The 21392-nt window shown below is 35.7% G+C and overlaps 1 protein-coding gene across 1 annotated transcript in view; it reads left to right on the top strand.

Annotated features, from left to right (window-relative positions):
* Positions 1–21392, top strand: part of LOC120625824 (elongation of very long chain fatty acids protein 6) — a 78640-nt gene that overhangs the window by 37670 nt on the left and 19578 nt on the right. The window contains exon 2 of the mRNA XM_039893054.1: positions 6729–6866. Within this exon, the coding sequence (XP_039748988.1) occupies positions 6729–6866 (138 nt within the window). The remainder of the gene's footprint in view (positions 1–6728; positions 6867–21392) is intronic.

Raw genomic sequence — 21392 nt, 5'->3', positions numbered from 1 at the left:
TGGTGGTAAGTGATGATGCAGTCCAAGATAGTAGCGTAATAACCTGTTAGGACATATGGTAGTCATACCCCTAATCGGTTTCTACACAACATCGCACCGGAACACTAAATCGCTAAGCGGCACGTCATAGTCAGGGTGTTAACTAGCCTCGACCAGACCAAGGAAAATTCAGAAATTATAAATAACTAAATTCACATCGCGCCAGGGAGGTTGTCAATAAATGATATTATAATAAAGAAGATAGGTACATAGATAACGTATGTAATGGAGCAAAACAAAAGTCACTTTTGAGAACTGAAGAGTTTCGAATTCAGCCATTGTACTCAACTGCCTGTAACCAAAACCGTTTGAACCAAACCGCAACCAAACGTTCCGAAAGCTTCATCATAATCATATCAACCCATTACCTGTTTACTACAGGGCACGTGTCTCCTCCCACAATGGGTTAAAGGATGTCTCGATCTCCACATTATGTACATCGGTCAGGAGCACTAACACCCGCTCGGTAAAAGATCTTCCTATTGATACGGTCGAGCACATCACCGTAGCTGTTTGTTTGTCGGTTTGAAAACTTTATTGGTTAGGAAAGACGAAGAAACGCTGTCGCTGTTGAAGTCCTGACCGCCGCGCCGGTTGTTGTTTCAAAATCCCCGCAAACGGAGGGTGAATGTCTTTTGTTTTTTATACATTTTTAAAAGTTTTTTTTTAAATTAAGCATTGCTGAAAATTAAAAAAAAAACAATAAATGATAGAGATAATAATAAAGGATTACTATTATTGTTCAAGCGTGGGAATTGTTGGTTACAGAGATTTGAATGCTCTGCCCTGTGCCCTCTGCGATAGGAAAATCCGTGCCGCAGAGGGTAGTAGATTATAGCACAGTGCTTAACTAAATGTTTACAAACAAACATGCGATTGTTTAACTTTATATGTACATAGAAGCTTAAAGAAGGTTATTCAATGAATATAATAATCAAGGCTGCATCACCACCATACACCATTTGTGACCTTTTTTCCATTGATTAATACCTTACGTTTTAAAAACTTAAAAATATTTTATTTTATAATTTTTTTAAATGCATATAAAAATTATGGAACCCACAGGATTTGAACCTGTTACTGTCTGGCCATCGCGGCCTGAGCGCTCTGACCACTAAGCTACGACTCTCCTACCTTAGATTCTATCGTTAACAATATATTCTAATAAACCGGCTATAAATATCCGGCAAAACGACTAAAAAGTGCGAATTGTACTAGCAAAAAATTGTTATTGTTTGTAATGCATATAGCTTGTAGTTAAGTGACCTTGTACCATGTAGGAACAAGGTCGTGGCAAATGACCTGTACACAACATAAAAAATTTAATGATAAACTTTTGAAAATAAAATATTTTTTTGAAAATAAATTAATCGCCATCCAAGTGAAGCTTGTGTTATGGCTACTAAGATAACTAATGAATATTTTTATGCATAATATACATAAATGCTTATAATATACAAATATACACCCAGCCACTGAAAAACGTTCATGTTCATCACACAAACATTTTTCAGTTTTGAGAATCGCACCCACGGCCTTTTAATCAGAAAAAAGAGTCGCTGCCCACTGCGCCAATCGGCCTTCAATAAACTACTAAACCGAGCATTAAAACTACTGGATCGATTTAATTTCAGTAAGTATAAGTTTTTAGTCTGAAATAATGTTACCAAGCCATAACACAAAGCGTTCGTAATCTGTTTTTTTTAGCGAGCGCTGTCTTTAAGGGCAGTCATTCATAAATACTATATTCTACAAAAATACTTGACTTAAAGAGATTAAAGAAAACTCCGTGAACCGATATTACACAACGCATTTTTTACGATTTTTATTATACTGCGATATTAAATAGTAACTGTTAGACATAGAATATTGATCCGTACAAAATCAAGATAAACTTATGTAAATAAAACGTTCTATTTACAGCATGTAATGTGATACGGTTGAAAAGTTTAGAAGATAGTTAACAAATTATGGTTAGGGAGAAGTACCCATAACTGCAGTGGCATCTGCATACCCTGTGCATACCGCACAGGGTATGCAGATGATATTAAATGAAGAAAATCTCCACTACTAGTCATAAATACTTAAGGCTAGGCTAGGCTTTTAATGACTCTTACAATGTCTATCCTAAAGTTTTTTTATAAACTCGGACAGGATTCGGATATTCTTTATTTTATATCATCTGCTTACCCTATGCATACCCTCTATGCACGCCTCTGCCTATAAGACGGGGGTTCACGTAGCCAAAATTATAAAATTACGACATTTACTTACGCAGGTGAAACGGCGGTGAACATCTAGTATTTGATATGTTTATTCACTTAACGTCTAGTCAGCAGTGCTAATAGGCGCATTTATAAGCAAAAAATACGTGATTCTTAATTGACGGAGTACACATGTGTATATATTTTGTTTACATATTTTATTCTGTTATGAAGACGTCATCATCTTAAATGTCTTCAATCGACTCTCAAAGAAACTTGTATTAGTTACGTGCTTACTACGTATTGAAGATTCTTAGAAGACTATGGTATGCGTAGTTGTATTTTTTTTTTAATTTGGTTTCATACGTCTAATCTTTAGTTCTTATCCGGTTTCTGTGATTTTTTTTTCTAATTTTAAAGGGGTTTTCCGCCTTGTTTATGTAGAATGACGACTTCCTTGGTGCAATAGATAGCAATGATATAGGAGGTGTTATAATATTTCCCGAGTTCGTTTCCCGGCACGGGCGATTCGGGCATTAACAATTCTGAATTTTCTCTGGTCTGTCATGTACCTACTATTTGCAGATAAGTAGGCAAAGATAGACTGCCATTCGCCACCGCGCCCGGAAAGCACTCGGAAGTGTAATAGATGTTAGCCCTCGACTGCAATGTCACCTGGTGGTAAGTCATGATGCAGACTAAGAAATTCACCGCTCCCGGGAATCGAAGCCGAAAACTGCCACTTTTGCAACCTCAGCACTCAACACTTCGTCAGAGAGGTCGGATAAACTGTCGTTCCTAAATAACAATATGTATATAATTAATTTTATTTGAAATCAAATGCTAAAATAATACTGTTTTAAGCAAAAACTAAGCTTACTTTATAAGCACTTTGGAAACGTCAAGTCAGTCTGTAGTGACTCTACCACCGGTTCGGAAGGCATAGATGGTCTACCGAGAAGAAGCCAGCAAGAAACTCAGCAGTTGCACTTTTCAACATCGTTTTACAGTGAACACGCGTGTACTTAATCCCACAAATGACTAGAACAAAGCGACTGTAGAAAGCTCCCAGTTAACAAGTAAAATTGCGTCAAAGTCAATATAGCGATAACCTAACGGTAAGGATTTCGGCTTTACTTTCGGGGGGCCGAGTTCGAATCCCAGCACGCATCTCTAACTCTTCTAGGTTATGTGCGTTTTAAGCAATTCAAATATCACTTGCTTTAACGGTGAAGGAAAACACCGTGAAGAAATCTGCATACTTGTGAACCCTCCATGATGTCCTTTAAAGGTGTGTGAAGCCCACCAATCTACATTGGGCCAGCTTGGTGGACTACGACTTAAACCCCTGTCATGTGTGCTTCCGTTCAGTGGGAGGAGACCCGTGCCCTGTAGTGGGCGGGTAACGGGTCGATAATGATGACAATGAGGTTAGGATTTACTGAAAGACAAATTATCTTAGAAGCAGGTCTCTCCATTTCCATCACACATGAGATATAGCAACTGCAATGCTCCTTGTCGGGTTCTTCTCGGTAGAAACAAATAAGGCATCATTTATTTAGGGAGAAGTTATGAGAGTATAAATTTGCGATGCGCGCGCGCACACCGTCACATAAACCGACACCCTGAAGTTAGCTATAGTCAATAAAATTAAAATAAGGACATCTACGTAAGTTTGCTTTAGAACTGACAACTGTATTCACGATATGTATTTATTTGTGATATTTAAATAATCTTTATTTAACTGCGTTATACTAAAACTTTCAATGTATTAAATAAAATACCTTTTTTCTATTGTTAGTGTCGTTTTTCTACAAATGTAGAATGAGGCGAAAGATAAGATTTTTTAAAAGATTTTTATCTTTTACGCCAAAGAAGTATAACTTCTAACTCGTGTACATAAGTAGGTAGGTAGGTGTTTTTATTTTTATTTTCGCAAAAACAGTCATTACATAGAAGTAACTTAATACATATAATACCAATCTTTTTATATAGGATCATTGTCGAAATGGTATCATGTTTAAAAGTCCTCAAATATTAAGCCAATACAGACGACGCTGCGTAGACATGGGACGACCAAGGCGTTGGCTATTATGTATCAATTACTAACATAGTAAAAGCTTACATAACAAAGGTAGGTTAGGTTATAGGTTCATTATCTAATTGCTCTTAAGTAAACAATGTATAGTGTATTTCGTGTCGTTGAGTAATTACACCGTTTATGTGCAGACATGTATAATTAATTAAACAATTTTCTACTAATATTATTAATGCGATAGTCTGTTGGTTTGAGCTTCTTTTAGAAGGAACAGAGTATCGGAACCGCGTATTTTTTTCTGCACAGAAAATAATTTGTGGTTTCTATGCACTGGCGTGCATAGAGGGTATGCACAGGGTATGCAGATGATATAAAATGAAGAAAATCTCTAGTACGAGTTATATAAAACTTGAGGATAGGCATTGTAAGAGTTATATAAAGCCTACCCTTAAGTATTTAATTCGTACTTTAGATTTTCTTTATTTTATTTCATCTGCATACCCTGTGCATACCCTCTATGCACGCCACTGTTAAATTCACGGTTATTACCTCATGCTAAAATTGCTCAACGGTTTTTGATGAAATTTATTACTTAAAATAAAAATTATACTATATTAACTCCATATATAACTTATTATTCCATAACCATTATGTGGAGTGGTCAGCTCAGTTTTTAGGGCTTCGGCGTCTATTTCATGGGAACCATTCTCGAACTTTTCGGATGCCTGAAAGTTTCTATAATGTTTTCAAAGGAATGTGAAGTTTATCACTGCACTGGGCCAGCGTGGTGGGCCTAAACCCTACTGTTTCTAAGAGGAGACTCGTGCCGGTAATGGGTTGATAATAAATATGTGTAATATGTTTGTTTATTTGCCACCTACTTTCGAATGAACATCTTAGTTTTTATTTATTTAGTTTTAGTTTATTTCATATACTTTTACTATTATGTAGGTAGGTACATGAGACCCTATCAGGGCGTTGCATACAAAATTATTTACTTTTCTTTATTCACTATTGTAACATTACAATAAAACGCAATATTGACCCGCTAGAACTAGATGAATAAGTGAATTCTAAATACAACTTTGTTCTTCACACGTGTCTTATAATTCCGTCGCCCCGCCCCTTTTGCTCAGTCACGTAGAATTGGTTACACTATTATTTATTTTTTATAAACTTTTTATTATGAAATCTATCTTATAAATAATTTAAATATATAATTTTTCGACAACATAATCTATATCTGGTTAAAATCGAATGCTAAGAATATTTGTCGTTGTAGAAAAACGATTCATAACAATCTTAATCACAAGATTTGGAAATTGTCTTGCTTTTAATTACTTAAGAAGCCTTCGCAAACTAAACATTAATATTCCACAAAAAAATGCAATTAAAAAATATTGCTATCCTCTTGGTTTTTATTTAATAAAATGCGTCTAATAACTAGGCTACAATATTGGAGTTCAAATAGATATTGCCCTTAAAAATGCAATCAATATTTTTACGTAATTACAAGAATAATGTTCTGAATGAAAAGTCTTAATTTTTATTTCTCAAAGTGCGTCTACTAACCAGGCTCTATAATTAAATTAATAATCTGTAAATACCCACTATTAAGTTATTATCATCTTTCTTTGTTCGTGAAGATGGTATTTTTTACCCGACAGCACCACGCAAAAGCGGGAAGTGTGTTTATCGGTCTATGTATGTTGCGTTCGAGAGATTAACCCTACGAGTCCACTGACCTCTGGAACAAAACCTCAACATTAAATGAATGAATGAAACACTTTTTTTGTATAGAAGAATCCTAAGAATAAAAATGTTTTTGTTATCTATTTATTAGTGAAAATTAACAGCGTTACAAACATTCAAAATTCTGTAAATAGAAAAAAGTTACAAGAAAAAACCGCGCGCGCGTGTGTGTGTGTGTGTGGTAGGGTGTTACAATATAGGAATAATTTTTGCGGCCTTATCTCTCTACATAGCGATCTCTTTCAGGAAACCAAAGGCGTAATAAGTAAGTTCTCTAAATGGATGGCAGGTGGTAACTACAATAAATAATGTATACACATGTATGAGTATCTATATCTTGTTAAAAATACAAAAACAATCATTGTAATAAATACTACTAAATATACATAAATCGACCAAGAGACTAAAAACAAACCCTCGAAAAATTTGGGAATTAATATTTTCTGAATTTTCTCTGCTCTGGTCCGGTGGGAGGCTACGGCCGTGGCTACTTTCCCACCCTACAGATAAAGCCATAACCCTAACAGATTAGACGGTTACCACCCTAGAAGGTATCATCAATTACCTGCAAAAATTTACCTGGCTAAATGAAAACTGAATTAAAAAAAACAACAACATTATAAAAATAATACTGCTTTAAGCCATGGTAGTAAGCCCCTGATGTTACTTAACCCAATCTTGTTGTTTGCCTACAGGTTTGAGTTGCGGCGGACGCTTATAATATGGAACAGCGCGCTTGCAGCCTTCAGCATCATGGGCGCGTGCCGGACGCTCCCGGAGTTCCTCCACGTGCTGAGGAACTACGGCATTTACCACTCCATCTGTGTACCGAGGTAAGCTATTTTTTTTTTTTTAATAAATAAATAAATATACTACGACAATACACAAAGCGCCATCTAGCCCCAAAGTAAGCGTAGCTTGTGCTGTGGGTACATAGATGACTGATAAATCTTTTTTTTTATGAATAATATACATGTAAATACTTATAATATACAGATAAACACCCAGACACTGAAAAAACATTCATGTTCATCCCACAAACATTTTCCAGTTGTGGGAATCGAACCCAAGGCTTTGGACTCAGAAAGCAGGGTCTCTGCCTTCTGCGCCAGTCGGCTGTCTAATTAAATGCTGCTAGGTTAAATGTTATATTATCTTGAACATAATAAAAACATTTAACCTAGCATAAGTTAAAACAATCATTATTTTTACTTCGGTGTTATTTAACATCGCTCCCCATGTCTGTAACCTTGGATCTTATAAACAACGCAACGAATTCTAATGCCATTTTCTGCAATAGATAGAGTAATCCACTAGGAAGGTTTATATGTTGAATACGTGCATATTTTAGTAAAGGAAAGCTAACAGATTCTCATTTTATGCTAATGAAATCCGCGCTTCTAATCATAATCATTATTAATCGCTCCAACTCGCTCCACGTGCAGTGTAACAACCGAAGCCGGGGCGGGTCGCTAGTGTATTAAAATAATACATTTAAAACATTGAAATTGAACAGTTAGATAACGTTACCGTTAGCGTTAATTATTATTATAAAAAAAGAGTGTGTGTACTTATGTACACGCGTTAGAAGTTATACTTCTTTGGCGTATGAGAAAAAATAACTAAAATGCGGTACTGATTAACGATGAATATTAAAATTAATCGAATTATTTTATTTGAATTAAAAAAAGGTTTGATTAACTTAATAATATTTATTTATTCACACTGTTTGTACTGTTACGTAACACGTGTTCTAAATGTAAAAAATACTAGAATAAACAACTTGAAAAGAAGTATAAATTCAAAAAACCATTTGTTTGTTCGGGTTTATCTCCGAAACAGCTCTACTGATTTTGAAAGGACTGCTACAGGCAAGCAGAGGATAACACAGGTGGAGAGGTAGGATACCTTCATTTCGGAAATCTACCCCTAAAATGGTGAAACGGGGGTTGAACGAGAAGGGGACTGCATACGGGTACCACCGTTTTCAAAGATAGAAATATTACTATTTAGAAAATAGGTTACTTACTTGTTGTGTTCGTATCCGCTTAGGAAGAGGTTCTCTAAAATGAAATAGATTTTGGTGGTGAAATGAGAGTTTTAAGAGTGTTAATGAAAGTCGTATGTATGGGTTTAAAGTTAGAACATTAAAATCTGCATAGTTTTAAATAAAATGGTTATTTTATAAAAGAAAAATAAGTTTTTATGGAATTTTTTACGGGTAGCTTTGTTTTTTTTTATGCTGATCCATAGAAAAAAAAAAGTACAGAACATATTGTATTGTCATCGGTTTTTAACACGTGTATGAAAATTCAAATAATTCATGCATAATATTATGGAAGGAAGTGTATGAAAATAGATTTGAAACATTCCACACCCAAACACGTAGGTATACGGTTAATGTAATAAAATTGCGTTATAAATACTAATTAATTAGATGACCTTGTTAGTTATTAACATAAATATTTATAAATATATTCTTATATTTATTAGTAGGAGTAGTAAGTTATGTGGTAACATTACGATTTCCATTACAAGTTCCATTACAAATAAGGAAAAAATAGTAAAACAGGAACTGTACCGACATGCAAATAATATAATATGCTCATGGTATTGAATTATTTTACAGTTTCCGTTATTTCATTCATGATCCTAAAAGTAGTTTTTTGAATTTTTTGATTTTATTTTATTTATTTATTCATTCACTTTATTTGTACACCACAAATAGAAAAAAAAACAATGGACATAACAAGAAGAAACTTAAAAAGTTGAATACAAAGGGCGGCCTTATCGCTTAGTAGCGATCTCTTCCAGGCAACCTTAGGATTAGGAAAACAAAAAAAAAGGTTGCTTTGCGTGGGGACAGTTCCTTCAATAAGTTAAATTTTCCAATGCAAACTTTTAATCTACCTAGTTGATTTAATTAAAGCTCGTAAAGCAAAAAGTATTGCCGTAATTAAATTGGAAACCTATTTACGTTGGCTGGTTTATCTATCACTAGCTGTTTTTCGCGTTCTTGGTTGAACCATGTTACTCTCCATACTTTCAAGTTACTTTATGCCAAAGATCAAGTCGATTGGTAACATAGTTAGGGCGTTAAGGCAGGATAAACAAACAAACACATTTTCGCATTTATTATATTACTAGATGTTTTTTTTATAACTTAATGTATACAACGACAATACACACATCGCCATCTTGCCCCATTGGAAGCGTTGCTTTTGTTATGGGTACTAAGACGACTGATGAATATTTTTATGAATATCTTATAAAAGGTTAACATCCAGACACTGATAAACATTCATGTTCATCGCACAAACATTTTCCAGTTGTGGGAATCGAACCCACGGCCTTCGACTCAGAAAGCAGGGTACCAACTGCACCAATTGGCAGTAATAATCTTTTCAATTAACTCTTTACCAAAAATCAAGTTGGTTGCCCAGTTAGGGCGTGAAGGAAGGACAAACAAACAAACAAAGGAAGTAAAGATTTAAAGCAATAGGTTTAGAGCAACTGCATTTCAACCAAAATCACCGCATACCTAACTAAATAAATTAGAGCTGGCGCTTTAGAAAAACTCCAGGCATACGGAATCCCGATTGGAGAGTCATCGATGTTATAAATTGCTTTAAAATTTTTGGCATGATACAATGGCACACTGGAAACCCCAAATTGCCAAAGATTATATCATACCTATCTATGCCGATAACTGGAGCCAAGTTAATTTTATTAATTGGAAATATCCTATTAACGTACCGCAAAAGTCTGTCATAGAGAGCAAAGAATTAGAGCATTGACCCACCACGTTGGTCCAATGTGGGTTCGCGTTAGAATAACCCGAACCGACGGCGTATCGTGCTCACAGCGCAAGCGGGTGAACGCCGGCTTTCAAATTGGTACCTACTGTAATTTTTTTAACAGCAAGGTCAGTATCCTTTGTGGCGTGTTGGAAAAGCTTTTGCTACCTCCAAACCTCTGGCAGGAGTGAGGGTATATGTGGGACTCCCTTCTCTAAAGGGGGTATACCCAAACTAAAAACGACCACGGCATGCCCCTTTTGTTGGCTTTGTTAGACGCTCGGGGAAAAAGGTCAGTACCCAACAAGTATTTGCCCGAGCCGGAAATCAAACCCAGGATCTCGTGATCCCTAGAACATAGTATAAAGTAGACGAATTATTTTAGGGGTAAACTCTAACCTTCTTCGCGACCATAGTCTTTGAACTCAATATGGCCGCAGCCAAACAAATCCAAATAAAAAATCAGAAATTATAAATCCCTCAATTGTCCCCGCCAGGGATCGAATCCGGGACCTCCCACTTATAAGACCACATCGTTCAGCATTGTTCCAAGGAGCACGTAGAAAAAAAAAAGAGCCACACTTCAATGTTTTTATCTGAACCTCGCCAGTCCCCGATCTTTATGATGTAAGAAGGACAGTGAAAAGCTCTAGCTCTTCAAAACTCTACTTACTCTACGTATGTCTATATACAATCATTGAATTACTAAAAATTTAAAACTTTAGACCAACTGACTTTAATCGCAAGTAGGTACCTACTGTGCAAGGTAGATCCTTTACCCATGAAAGAAGCAACACATTAAAATCGTATTAAATTTGACGTGGATATGGAGTAACATCGCCAAAAGTAAATAAATTCACGAAATTTTTTGAAAGTCGGGTAAAGATTCTGCGAATGATTGAGACTTTCACATCATATCATTCTTTCCTTTCATTTAATAAATGAAAGCGTATCTGCGTTTTACCGTTTAACCGATTACGGAAGGGTGTTTTTTTTTTGTTTGTATAAAGCGACGGAGTTAATTTTAGGCTTCATCGGTGTGCGTACCGCCTATATCGTTTATCTATTTTATTTACTGACGTAGAACTACCCAATAAATTAGATAATTAACACATTATATTGGCGGATGCCAGTAACTTTTGTTTGCAGAATTTCTGATATCCCGTGGGTTAAGAAATTATCCTATTCGGTGCCTTATCGGTGCCCTAGATTTCAAGAAATCAGTGTAATATACAGACGAAGCTTGTAATAAAACTTGGAAACCAAAATACTTATTTACACAGTGTTTTGTTTCATCATCATCATCATATCAGCCTATTAAAGCAAGTGATATTTTAATTGCCTAAAACACACATATCTTGGAAAAGTTAGAGATACGTGCTGGGATTCGAACTCGTCACGTCGAAAGTAAAGTCCTACACACTGTGTTATCACCGCTTAAAATCCCAATTTCAAAGTTACATGGATATTGGACTCGAAACATGCTATAAATGCATGCAAACTTTACGTACCTAATTACAGTACGTACAACGTAGCAAAATTTAGACGCGTGATATTTTACGGAATGACGACGCGAACGTTTCCGATCCGCATCACGTAAAATCACGTAGGTGCGCATTACGCATTGTTATACGTGTCTATTTATTTTATTCTATGCCCGTCTTACGGCGAAAGTTCAACTGTATATTTTAAATGTTCTTGTTTTTCGGTAATGACCTTTATTGTTAAGCTGTTAAGGTCGTCAGTTAAATTTAATTGACGCTTCATGAATTGTGCATGACGGTTATACGTCTGCATTATTTTGCAATCAAAATTTAAATCCAAATTAATGAATGAATTAATTTAATTGATATAATTGTATGTGTTTTCAATTAGGATTTTAAATAGTGTACAAATGGGTGGGCGTGTTTGTCGGAAGCGTTCACTGGAGTTCGACCAGGGTGGCATAAATCAGGTAAATGATGCATTTTTAGCAGTCGTAGAACTTTTTGTGACTGCATTATTGCAATGCTGTTTTCCGGTCTGAAGGGTGTGATTACAGTTACACATGGGGCTTAACACCTACGCTTCAGGTTAATGGACACCGGGCGGTTCTTTGCAGGACGTATTCCTTAATTGCACTGCGAATTGCTGTTTATAAGCGATAGTTTTCCAGGTGGTCGAAGCGGTGTTAACGCATTGGGTAGGAGTTCGTCTTCACTCTCGGGGGGCCGAGTTCGAATCCTTGCATGCACCTCTAACTTTTCCAAGTTATGTGCGTTTTAAGTAATCAAAACATCACTTGCTTTAACGGTGAAGGAAAACATCGTGAGGAAACCTGCATCCCTGAGTTCTAAATAATGTTCTCAAAGGTGTGTGGAGTCCACCAATGCGCACTGGGCCAACGTGGTAGACGACGGCCTTAACCCCTCATTGTGGGAGGAGACCCGTGCTCTGTAGTGGACCGGCAATTGGTTGATGTAATCACTCGTCTCTCACAAAACAGAAAAAATTTTAAGATTGTTAAACTATAAAATGATGTTGGAATAGTATATTGAGCAACAAGTGCGATAAGTTCTCGCACGATAAATGACGTTGACAACATCGCACGGGTTGCAGATACTATTTTTTATTACAAATTCGGAGATATATGTGGGCACAAAATCCCAAGTCCCAACAAACGGATGAAAAGTTTAAAAATAAGAAACAAATATACTTCTAACAATAAATACAAATTGATTAATATTAATTAACAAAATATAATAAATTTATCTGGGACAATCAATGCGTAGAATTAAACAGCTCAATATTAATTAATTATTTTGACTTTCGTTGAAATAAATTGTCACATTTGAACAATTTGAAAACGTCAAATAGTATCTGTCAACGTCATTTTGCGTGCGACAAGGATAGTTTGCGTGTGCTAAGTACAATTTGCGTGCGCCAAGTAACAGTTTCATTTACGAAAAAACTCACGGGTCATTTTAAAATGGGCAAACAGCTCTTTTTCAACCGCAACAGCGAGTACTATGATACTACTTATCCCGCACGAGTAATAAAAAAGAATCTGCTGATTTTCTTGCCGACTCTTCTCAGTGGAATCTGCCTTCCGAACCGGTGGTTGAGTCACTACGAACATACTCACTTGACGTTTCAAAAGTGCTTATACATTAGGCATACTTGAAATAAATGAATTTTGAATTTGATGTTGGTGATGATGATGATCAGGTGGTTTGATTACATCTAAAACTAGAGAGAGCCAAAACTCTATATACAGTACACTTGTTAACTATATATAATATATTATAAGCTTCACAATTAGACTCTGTATGCATATAATATTGCATTGTTACCAAAGTCACATGCATAGGTGTCAATTTAAGTTAAGTGGCGTAATGACGGCAAGTGGTTGAAAAAAATAATTTCCTTTCACACTATACTGTGATTGAGCAATGGAATGACTTGATGTTTTAAAGGTTATTTAGGAGAATTAATATTAACTGACATGGAATAACAAATGTGTTTCGAACGTCTATAAAAAAAGTTCGAAGATCGAATATCACCAAGCGCTTAAGAAAATATCGTAAATTCTGACAAAATGGCCACTGACTATAGGTTAGCTCCTGACTGCAATCTCACCTGGTGGTAAGTGATGACGCAGTCTTAAGATAAACGCGGGCTAACCTGTTAGGGAGTATGGTAGTCACCCTAACTAGTCTCTACGCGACATCGCACTGGAACACTAAATCGCTTAGCGGCACCGTCTTTGTCGATATGGTGGGATAAGCTTATATCATGTCAAAAAAAATATATTAGACTTTTGTAGACCTTATAAAAGTCCTAAATCCTAGTCGTCATTATAAGAAATGGAATGTGAATTGTTACAAATAAAGTTAGAACCATAGTGCGTTGTGTATGTTATTAAGGAAATATTTTAAAATTAATGTATCGCGCCGTTGCGGGACGAGAGTTTACGTCTACGAGTACGGTACCTACACGCACCTTTATTTAATTTATTTCTTCAGTTTTACATTTATTTACAACCGGATGAAGTCACGATGAACAGCTAGTAAAACAAAAATATGAACCGGCGTCAAAAGACTATAAATATGTTTCGCACGTCCACAAAAAGGTTTCCTTGGTAAAAAGTTGTTGTGCAATGAGATTTTATCTACAATTAGGTACATAAGATGAACACATTTACGATTATAATGATCAGAATATGATGGAATATTTATAATGAACGTGCTTTAATGGATTTTTCCAATCGATAGCCAGAGATCAGCACGTGTTGAATTATTGAATTGATTAACCGTATTCAAATAACTTTTGCCTGCGATTTCGGTCGAGTGAATTTATAATACTGTGACCTAAGTAGCGTGTATTCAAGTCGAATATGTCAATTACTAAACCAATTGATTTGCAGCTTGGAGTCCCTAGGGCGCCGAAGAGGTGTTTGCGACTTTATAATGGCGATTTCGCGTTCCAGTACGATGTCGGGCCGCGTAGAAACCATAGTCGTATGGGTTTAATAAGCTGCCATACCATATTATGAAATCATAGTCCTGTAACAGGTTAGCTCGCTACCATGCTTTTTTTTTGGTTCCTACTACCAAATGTTGACCTGTTTAGGAAACCGAACCTATGGCCTGGTGAACCTTTGTCGAACTTACTGACCACTAGACGAACGAGGTTAGTTATCTTAAGAAGAATCGCTCCACAATTTTAAGTTACTTTTCAAAAGTTTTTTTTTTTAACACGCATGTATTCGCATAAATGTTATGGAATTTTAAATGGATTATGAATACTTACAGAGAATTTGCAATCTATTGCGAGTTGCGGTTAGGTGTTATTGAGAATGACGGAATTCTATACGTATAAACAAACTGTTCTATAGCAATAACCTTAAGTCTATGTATCCTTGACCATCAGATGATTTTGTTGAACTTCGACGCAAAAAAATATGACGCGTATCTGTCCATCTTAATTTTTCTCAAGTTCAGTAATATGACCTTAATCGAAGATGATAATGTGCTATGAAATTATAAATGAAAATTTACCATGATTCTTGGGGAACCGTAGCACGGGAAGAAACTAAAATATTGGTCTTGGGATAACGGGGTAACTGTATAACTGTTGTATACTACTACCGACGTCAGAGATTCATTTTCACGATATTAGATTTAAAATTGACTTCATAAATAGCAGGTGAGAGTTTAAAACTATTTCAAGATAAGGGAATGCTTATGAAACATCCTTTAGGCTTAGATCTGTGTTTCACATTTTTTTTTGCCCCTGACAACATTGTTCTTAAGGTAGGCTTGTTTGTTCATAGGAAAAAAGGCTATATGCCTGTTTAAAATTTCACCCCTAAGGGGTTTGAAATAATATGGGATGAATGTTTGTGTGAAAGCCCGTCATTCTATGAGTTTTATTTAAGGAATTGAAGGAATGCCTACCGTATTTAGGTTGTCTGTTAATCTGTTTTAGAATTTACAAAATATCTATACTCGAAAGGGGATGAAAGATTTTGGTCTAGTCTAGTCTATCATTATCAATGTCAGCCCATTTACTACAATACAGGTCACAGGTTTTCTTTCAGAGAGAAGGGTTTACGCCGTAGTCCCCCACGCTCGCTAAGTACGGAATAGTAGAATTTATACGCCTATGATAATATTATAGAGAACTCTCAGGCATTCAGGATTCCTGAGGTGTTCCTTCACTAAACAGCAGCAGAAAACCGGACATATCTCAGAAAAGTTAGAATTGGCGAGCAAACGCGGTCCCTCCGAATGGGAGCCAAAAGCTTTAACCACTAGGCTATCACCGCTCTTTACTAAAGATATATTATTTAAAATAAAACAACCCGTCGGGGTCGGGCACCCGCTCAACTTACATGTTTGTGATCTGGAATTTATACCGTTTAAATTATACGTTCCGCGCCGAAACTGCCAAAAACCGGTACAGCTTGTGGTCCGCGCCCTGCGGTATCATATCCGCATGTTGAAACCAACTGTCGAAGGTGTCGCGGCCGTGTTATGAGAATCATTAGTAGGAGTACAAGCTTTTTGAAACAGAGCTCGTCCGGGGAAGTACCATCGCCTTATTTTTGTCGCCAAGCAGCATTGTTGCGATGCTGTGTAACGGTCCGAAGGGTTTGCAGTGGTTGGACATGATATCTAACAGCCACGTCTCAAAATATATAGAAATAGATAGACTGAGGACGGTATGTTGCAGGACGTGCCCGTGGACGTGGTTAATTTTAAAATGTAAATTTTTGACATTGGAAAAGAGCAACTGCTGAGTTTCTTGCCGGCTTCTTCGCGGTAGAATCTGCCTTCCGAACCGGTGGTAGAGTCACTATACACAGACAGACTTGACGTTTCAAAAGTATTAGGCCTACTTGAAATAAGATAGATGGATAGATAAAGTCTTTATTGCACAAATTAAAAGCGAAAACAAGAAATAACAAAACAATAAAAATATATACATATACTAGCGGACCCCAGCGCCATCTGTCGGGCTTATTTGTGAATCTAAACCATCCAGGGTGCCACCCAAACGTTTATAAAAAAAATCATTCAAATCGGTCCAGCCGTCTAGGAGGAGTTCAGTGACATACACACGCACACAAGAAATATATATATAAAGATACAAAATGGCTTTGGGTAACTAGCTAATAGATTCTTGTATGCTAAATACACAATTTGAAATTTTATGACTTAACTGACGAACAAATTTGAAATACATCAAAGTTAAGTCGTCGTAACAGTCGTAGACCTCTCACCTCGCTTCGTCAATTATATTTTTATTACCTATTTACAGTTTGTTTTTAATCATGGTACAGTATGGTTATTTTTAATCGCCGCCCTTACGGTTACGGGTTTTATACGCGAGTACATTTCAACGGTTTTGTCTTAATAAGTAATACATAGGAGAAAATAATTTTGAGGTTTTTATATTACATATAAAAGACCATATAAGAGGTAATCAATAACTTGATTTTTAAAGCAGCTTATTATACTTTTAAAAACCTTTGATGTTTAGGTAGCATCTGTGAGTTTTTTGCGTATTTAGGGTTCCTTAACTGATATTGGGAAAGTGGAAATCATGTGTGCCCGTAATGTGACCGCCCGGCCCGTCGCGACCGTTCGATTGATCGATCTAAAACAAACCGTTCCCATCATGAATGAACATCCATTTTTATCCCATGTTTGCAAAGCGATAAATTAAATGTTCCTTCCGAGGTATATAGATTTGACAGCAGGTTGGCGTAGTGTGCAGTGACCCTGCTTTACGGCGCTTTCCGCGTCCAAGGTTGTGGGTTCGGTTCGTGTGATGAACATGAATCTGTATATAAGTATTTATGTTTGTTTGTTTGTTTGTTTTAAGTCTTTATTGCACACACACATTTTATATAAATTAAACACAAATAGAAGAAACTTAAAATAATAAAAATAAAATAGAGCGTGCAAAGGCGGTCTTATCACTAAAGCGATCTCTTCCAGACAACCTTTGGCGTTAGGAAAAAAAAACGAAGGAACGGGTTGGTGCAGCAATTTAAGTATAAAAAAAAAAAAATATATATATATATTTATATATATATAAAATAATTTTAATAAACTACTTACTCATAAATTCTAATACTACATACATATTATACATAATATATATAAGTATATACATATTTAAGCAATATACTACATACTAGATAAAAAATGGTTTTCCAAACGCTTCTTGAAAACATTTAGGGATTGAGCCTTACGTATGTCAGCAGGGAGGGAATTCCAGAGTCTGACACAATTAACCGTAAAAGAGTTACTATAGTATTTCGTGCGACTGAATGGAACCTGGAGTTTGCCGTCGGTGCAAGATCGAAGCAAGTTATGTGTATTATATTAAAAAAAATATTCATCAGTTATCACAAGCTACGCTTATTTTGGCGATGTGTGTATTGTCGTAGTATATTTATTTATTTATTTATAGATTCCGAGAAGAATTAATAGAGATTTTCGTGAAAGAGCTCTTCTGAGGAAGTACCTACCTACTACCGGCATGCTTATTACTGGCGACTAGCAGCATTGCTTTGTTGCCGGTGTAATTGAATATAAATAAATAAAATAAATAAATAAATATACTATGACAATACACACACCGCCATCTAGTCCCAAAGTAAGCGTAGTCTGTGTTATGGGTACTAAGAGATAACTGATGAATTTTTTTTTATGAATAATATACATAAATACTTATAATATACATATAAACACCCAGACACTGAAAAACATTCATGTTCATCACACAAACATTTTCCAGCAGTGGGAATCGAACCCACGGCCTAGGACTCAGAAAGCAGGGTCGCATATAAACACCTACGCCTCAGATTAAAAGACACAGGACGTCACTTGGCAGGACGTGGACAGAGCGGCATATTGCAGGACGTGTTCCTTGCATGCCCTGCGAAATGTTGCTCTGTTTAACGACGATGGTCTTCAACTATACATTATTTGAGACATCTGCTTGGTTACTCAATTATAACTACAATTAAAGTAACGAAACCCTAAGTGCGCGAGTCCGACTCTAACGCTGCCGACATGCCGTTATTTATTTAAGTAATATTATAATGATTTGTGAACTGGCTGTGAAATGTTTTTTTTATTCCTATCAATAAAATAGATAGTTTTTTTTTAATGAAAATAAATGCCTGCTTACATTTGTCGACATTTCTTAGTTGGCATACGAAATGAGAACAAACAAACTTAAAAGATCGCTTCAATATTTTGACGATCATTTCTATATTTTATTATTTTCTGGCGCGGTGGTAAGATCTGTGGTCTGTGGGTTTTGGAATTTATGAATTATCTCTGGTCTGGTCTAGTCTGGCGGGAGGTTTTGGCCGAGTCTAGTTAACAATGAAGACGCATCGTTAAGCGATTTGGCTTTCCGTTACGATAATGCGTAGAAACAGATTAGCCCGCTAACATTTTAAGCTTTATCATCACTTAACACCATTGCAGTCAAGGGCTAAGTTATAGGCGAATAATAAAAAAAAAAAAACCCGCGCCCCTGAGAGGATGCCTCAAGGCAAGGGTTTTCTATACACAAAAGATCTAAGAGATTCGCTCTCAGAAGTGCTTACTTCTTTGTCTGTCCATAGATAAGATAGCTAGGTTTTACGGTCTACGTAAGACTTAGCAAGGTCAGGGCTATTTGGAATCCGGGCATGCACGAATGTATCTTTAGTTTGACGTCCTCCGTAGCGCAGTGCTGAGCTTTGTTGATTATAAGTGTGAGGTCTCGGGTTCAATCGACGGCGAGGGCAATTCGGGAATTAATAATTTATCTAGTCCGGTCTGGGGAAGCTTCGGCCGTGGTAACACCCTACTGACAAAGTCGTGCTGCCACGCGATTTAGCGTTCCGATACGGTGCAGCGTTAAAACCGACTGGGGATATGTCAATGTAAAATCAAGTGACTCCTGTCACTTTATTAGGTAAGCGTCGCGTAGCGTTAGTACTATGCACGTGTCGGTCTTTTATCTTCAGTACCTGTCTTAAGTAAACACTTAAATTATATATTTACATTTATATCTATCCATTAAGATATACCTATTATTCATTGAGAAAGGCGGAAAATCGTGAGGTGGTGCGATCTTGGAAAGGCTGTTGATTTTGATCATAATGACTTACTGGGTTTCCACGCGTCACCAAACCGGAAATGTAGCTCGCTTGGATCCCGTTCAACTTGCGTCATCAAATATAACATAAGTAAATCATCACAACATCTTCAGTTCCACAATAACATGTTTCACGTCATAATTTGACCGGTCCTCAAAAACCTAATTTAGTACTCCAGCAGTAGCCCGAGCCTTGGCTCGCGTTATTAGAAATAAGAAATTATATAAAAGTATTTGTCCACATTAAAAGCCACAATACAATACTTGCGTACAGAAATTTAACTATTCTGTACGATCTTCATAAAATAAACCCCTATTTCTCTCTGTTCAATTCAATTCAAAATTCAATTCAAATCTTTATTTGCGTGAATGCAGGTTAACAAATTTGATCGTATAATAAAACATAACAAGTTCTTCGCTACAATCTGCCATTCTATGGCATACAAATTATAACAACACCTTAATTATAAAATTATTTTTCCATTTTATATTTAAAATGATAATGTTATTTATTTATTTATTTATTAACTTAAAATTAAATAATATAAAGTAAACCAAAATATAAACCCAGAAACACAATTATTTAAACCTTTAGTTTTAGATAATCGTCCACTGAATAAAACTGACGATGCATAAGCCATTCAATAATTTAAATCTTAAATTTAGGCAGAGGTATCTCAATTAAAGTATTTGGTAATTTGTTATAAATTGTTATTGCCATACCATCGATCTGGTATATAATTTTCCAAAATAATTTAATAAGCTGATGCATACGGTTTCGGTAATAGTTGTATCTTTTTGTATTTTAAATAAATATCAGCCTAATCCGTTGAGTTGTTTAACCCTTTCCGTTTATATATATGTACCTATAAACTAACAGAGCCAGTAACATATCTATCGAGTAAAAAAAACAATATGCACATAAGGTATTTATGTTATATATTTTATTTGTATTTATATGTAATATATTTATATATATATATTATAGTTATATTTATATATATATATATATTTTATTTATATTTATATATTAGTATAATTTTTAAATCTTATTTATTGCACCACCTACCTCTTTTCTATGTTTTTTCCTTTTACGCCATTGGTTGCCTGGAAGAAATCGCTATGTAGCGATAAGGCCACCAAATTGTACTCTCTTTATATGTATTTATATCTTTGTAACTACTTTTTTTTCTTTGGTGTACAATAAAAGTGTATTCATTCATTCATTCATTCAAGGTAGAATCGAAACACACAACACCCAATGTGCTATAAGGAAGCAAACATCGGAGAGCGATGTCTCTATTTCCTTTGTTTATATAACTAGCGCGTCATTATCACTTACATGTGTTGATAAACGTAAAATATAGACTCCTATGAGTTTTAACGGGGCATAAACTGAGCTCTAAATCAGTCTCTTTCATTATAGAGGAGGCCTGTGCAATGGCCGACTGGCGCAGTGGGCAGCGATCCTGTTTTCTGAGTCCATGGCCGTGGGTTCGATTCTCACAAGTGAAAAATGTTTGTGTGTTGAACATGAATGTTATTCAGTGTTTTATAAGTATTTATGTAAATTATACATAAAAATATTCATCACTCACTTTGGGGCTGGATGGTGATATGTGTACTGTCGTAGTACCTATGTTTGTTTATTTATGTAATGGACCTTTCTTATAAATAAAATGTCAATATAGGTTAGGTATAAAAATTCATGATTCATTTATTTCAGTAGGCTTTGATACTCTTATTTTATAATACCTAAGCCTATTTCCTCTTGATTTCTTTAAATTTTATTGAGTCTATAAGCCCTTTTGAAAAGTCTACGTCTGTTTGTAGTGACTCTAACATCATTCTCAGTCGCACAGCATGGCATTAGCCTTCTCTTTTAGAATTGAAAAGTTTTAGTTAATATAA

The sequence above is a fragment of the Pararge aegeria genome, chromosome 8 (assembly GCF_905163445.1).
Source record: "Pararge aegeria chromosome 8, ilParAegt1.1, whole genome shotgun sequence".
Lineage (NCBI taxonomy): Eukaryota > Metazoa > Arthropoda > Insecta > Lepidoptera > Nymphalidae > Pararge > Pararge aegeria.
This window is presented reverse-complemented; position numbering and strand designations above follow the sequence as displayed.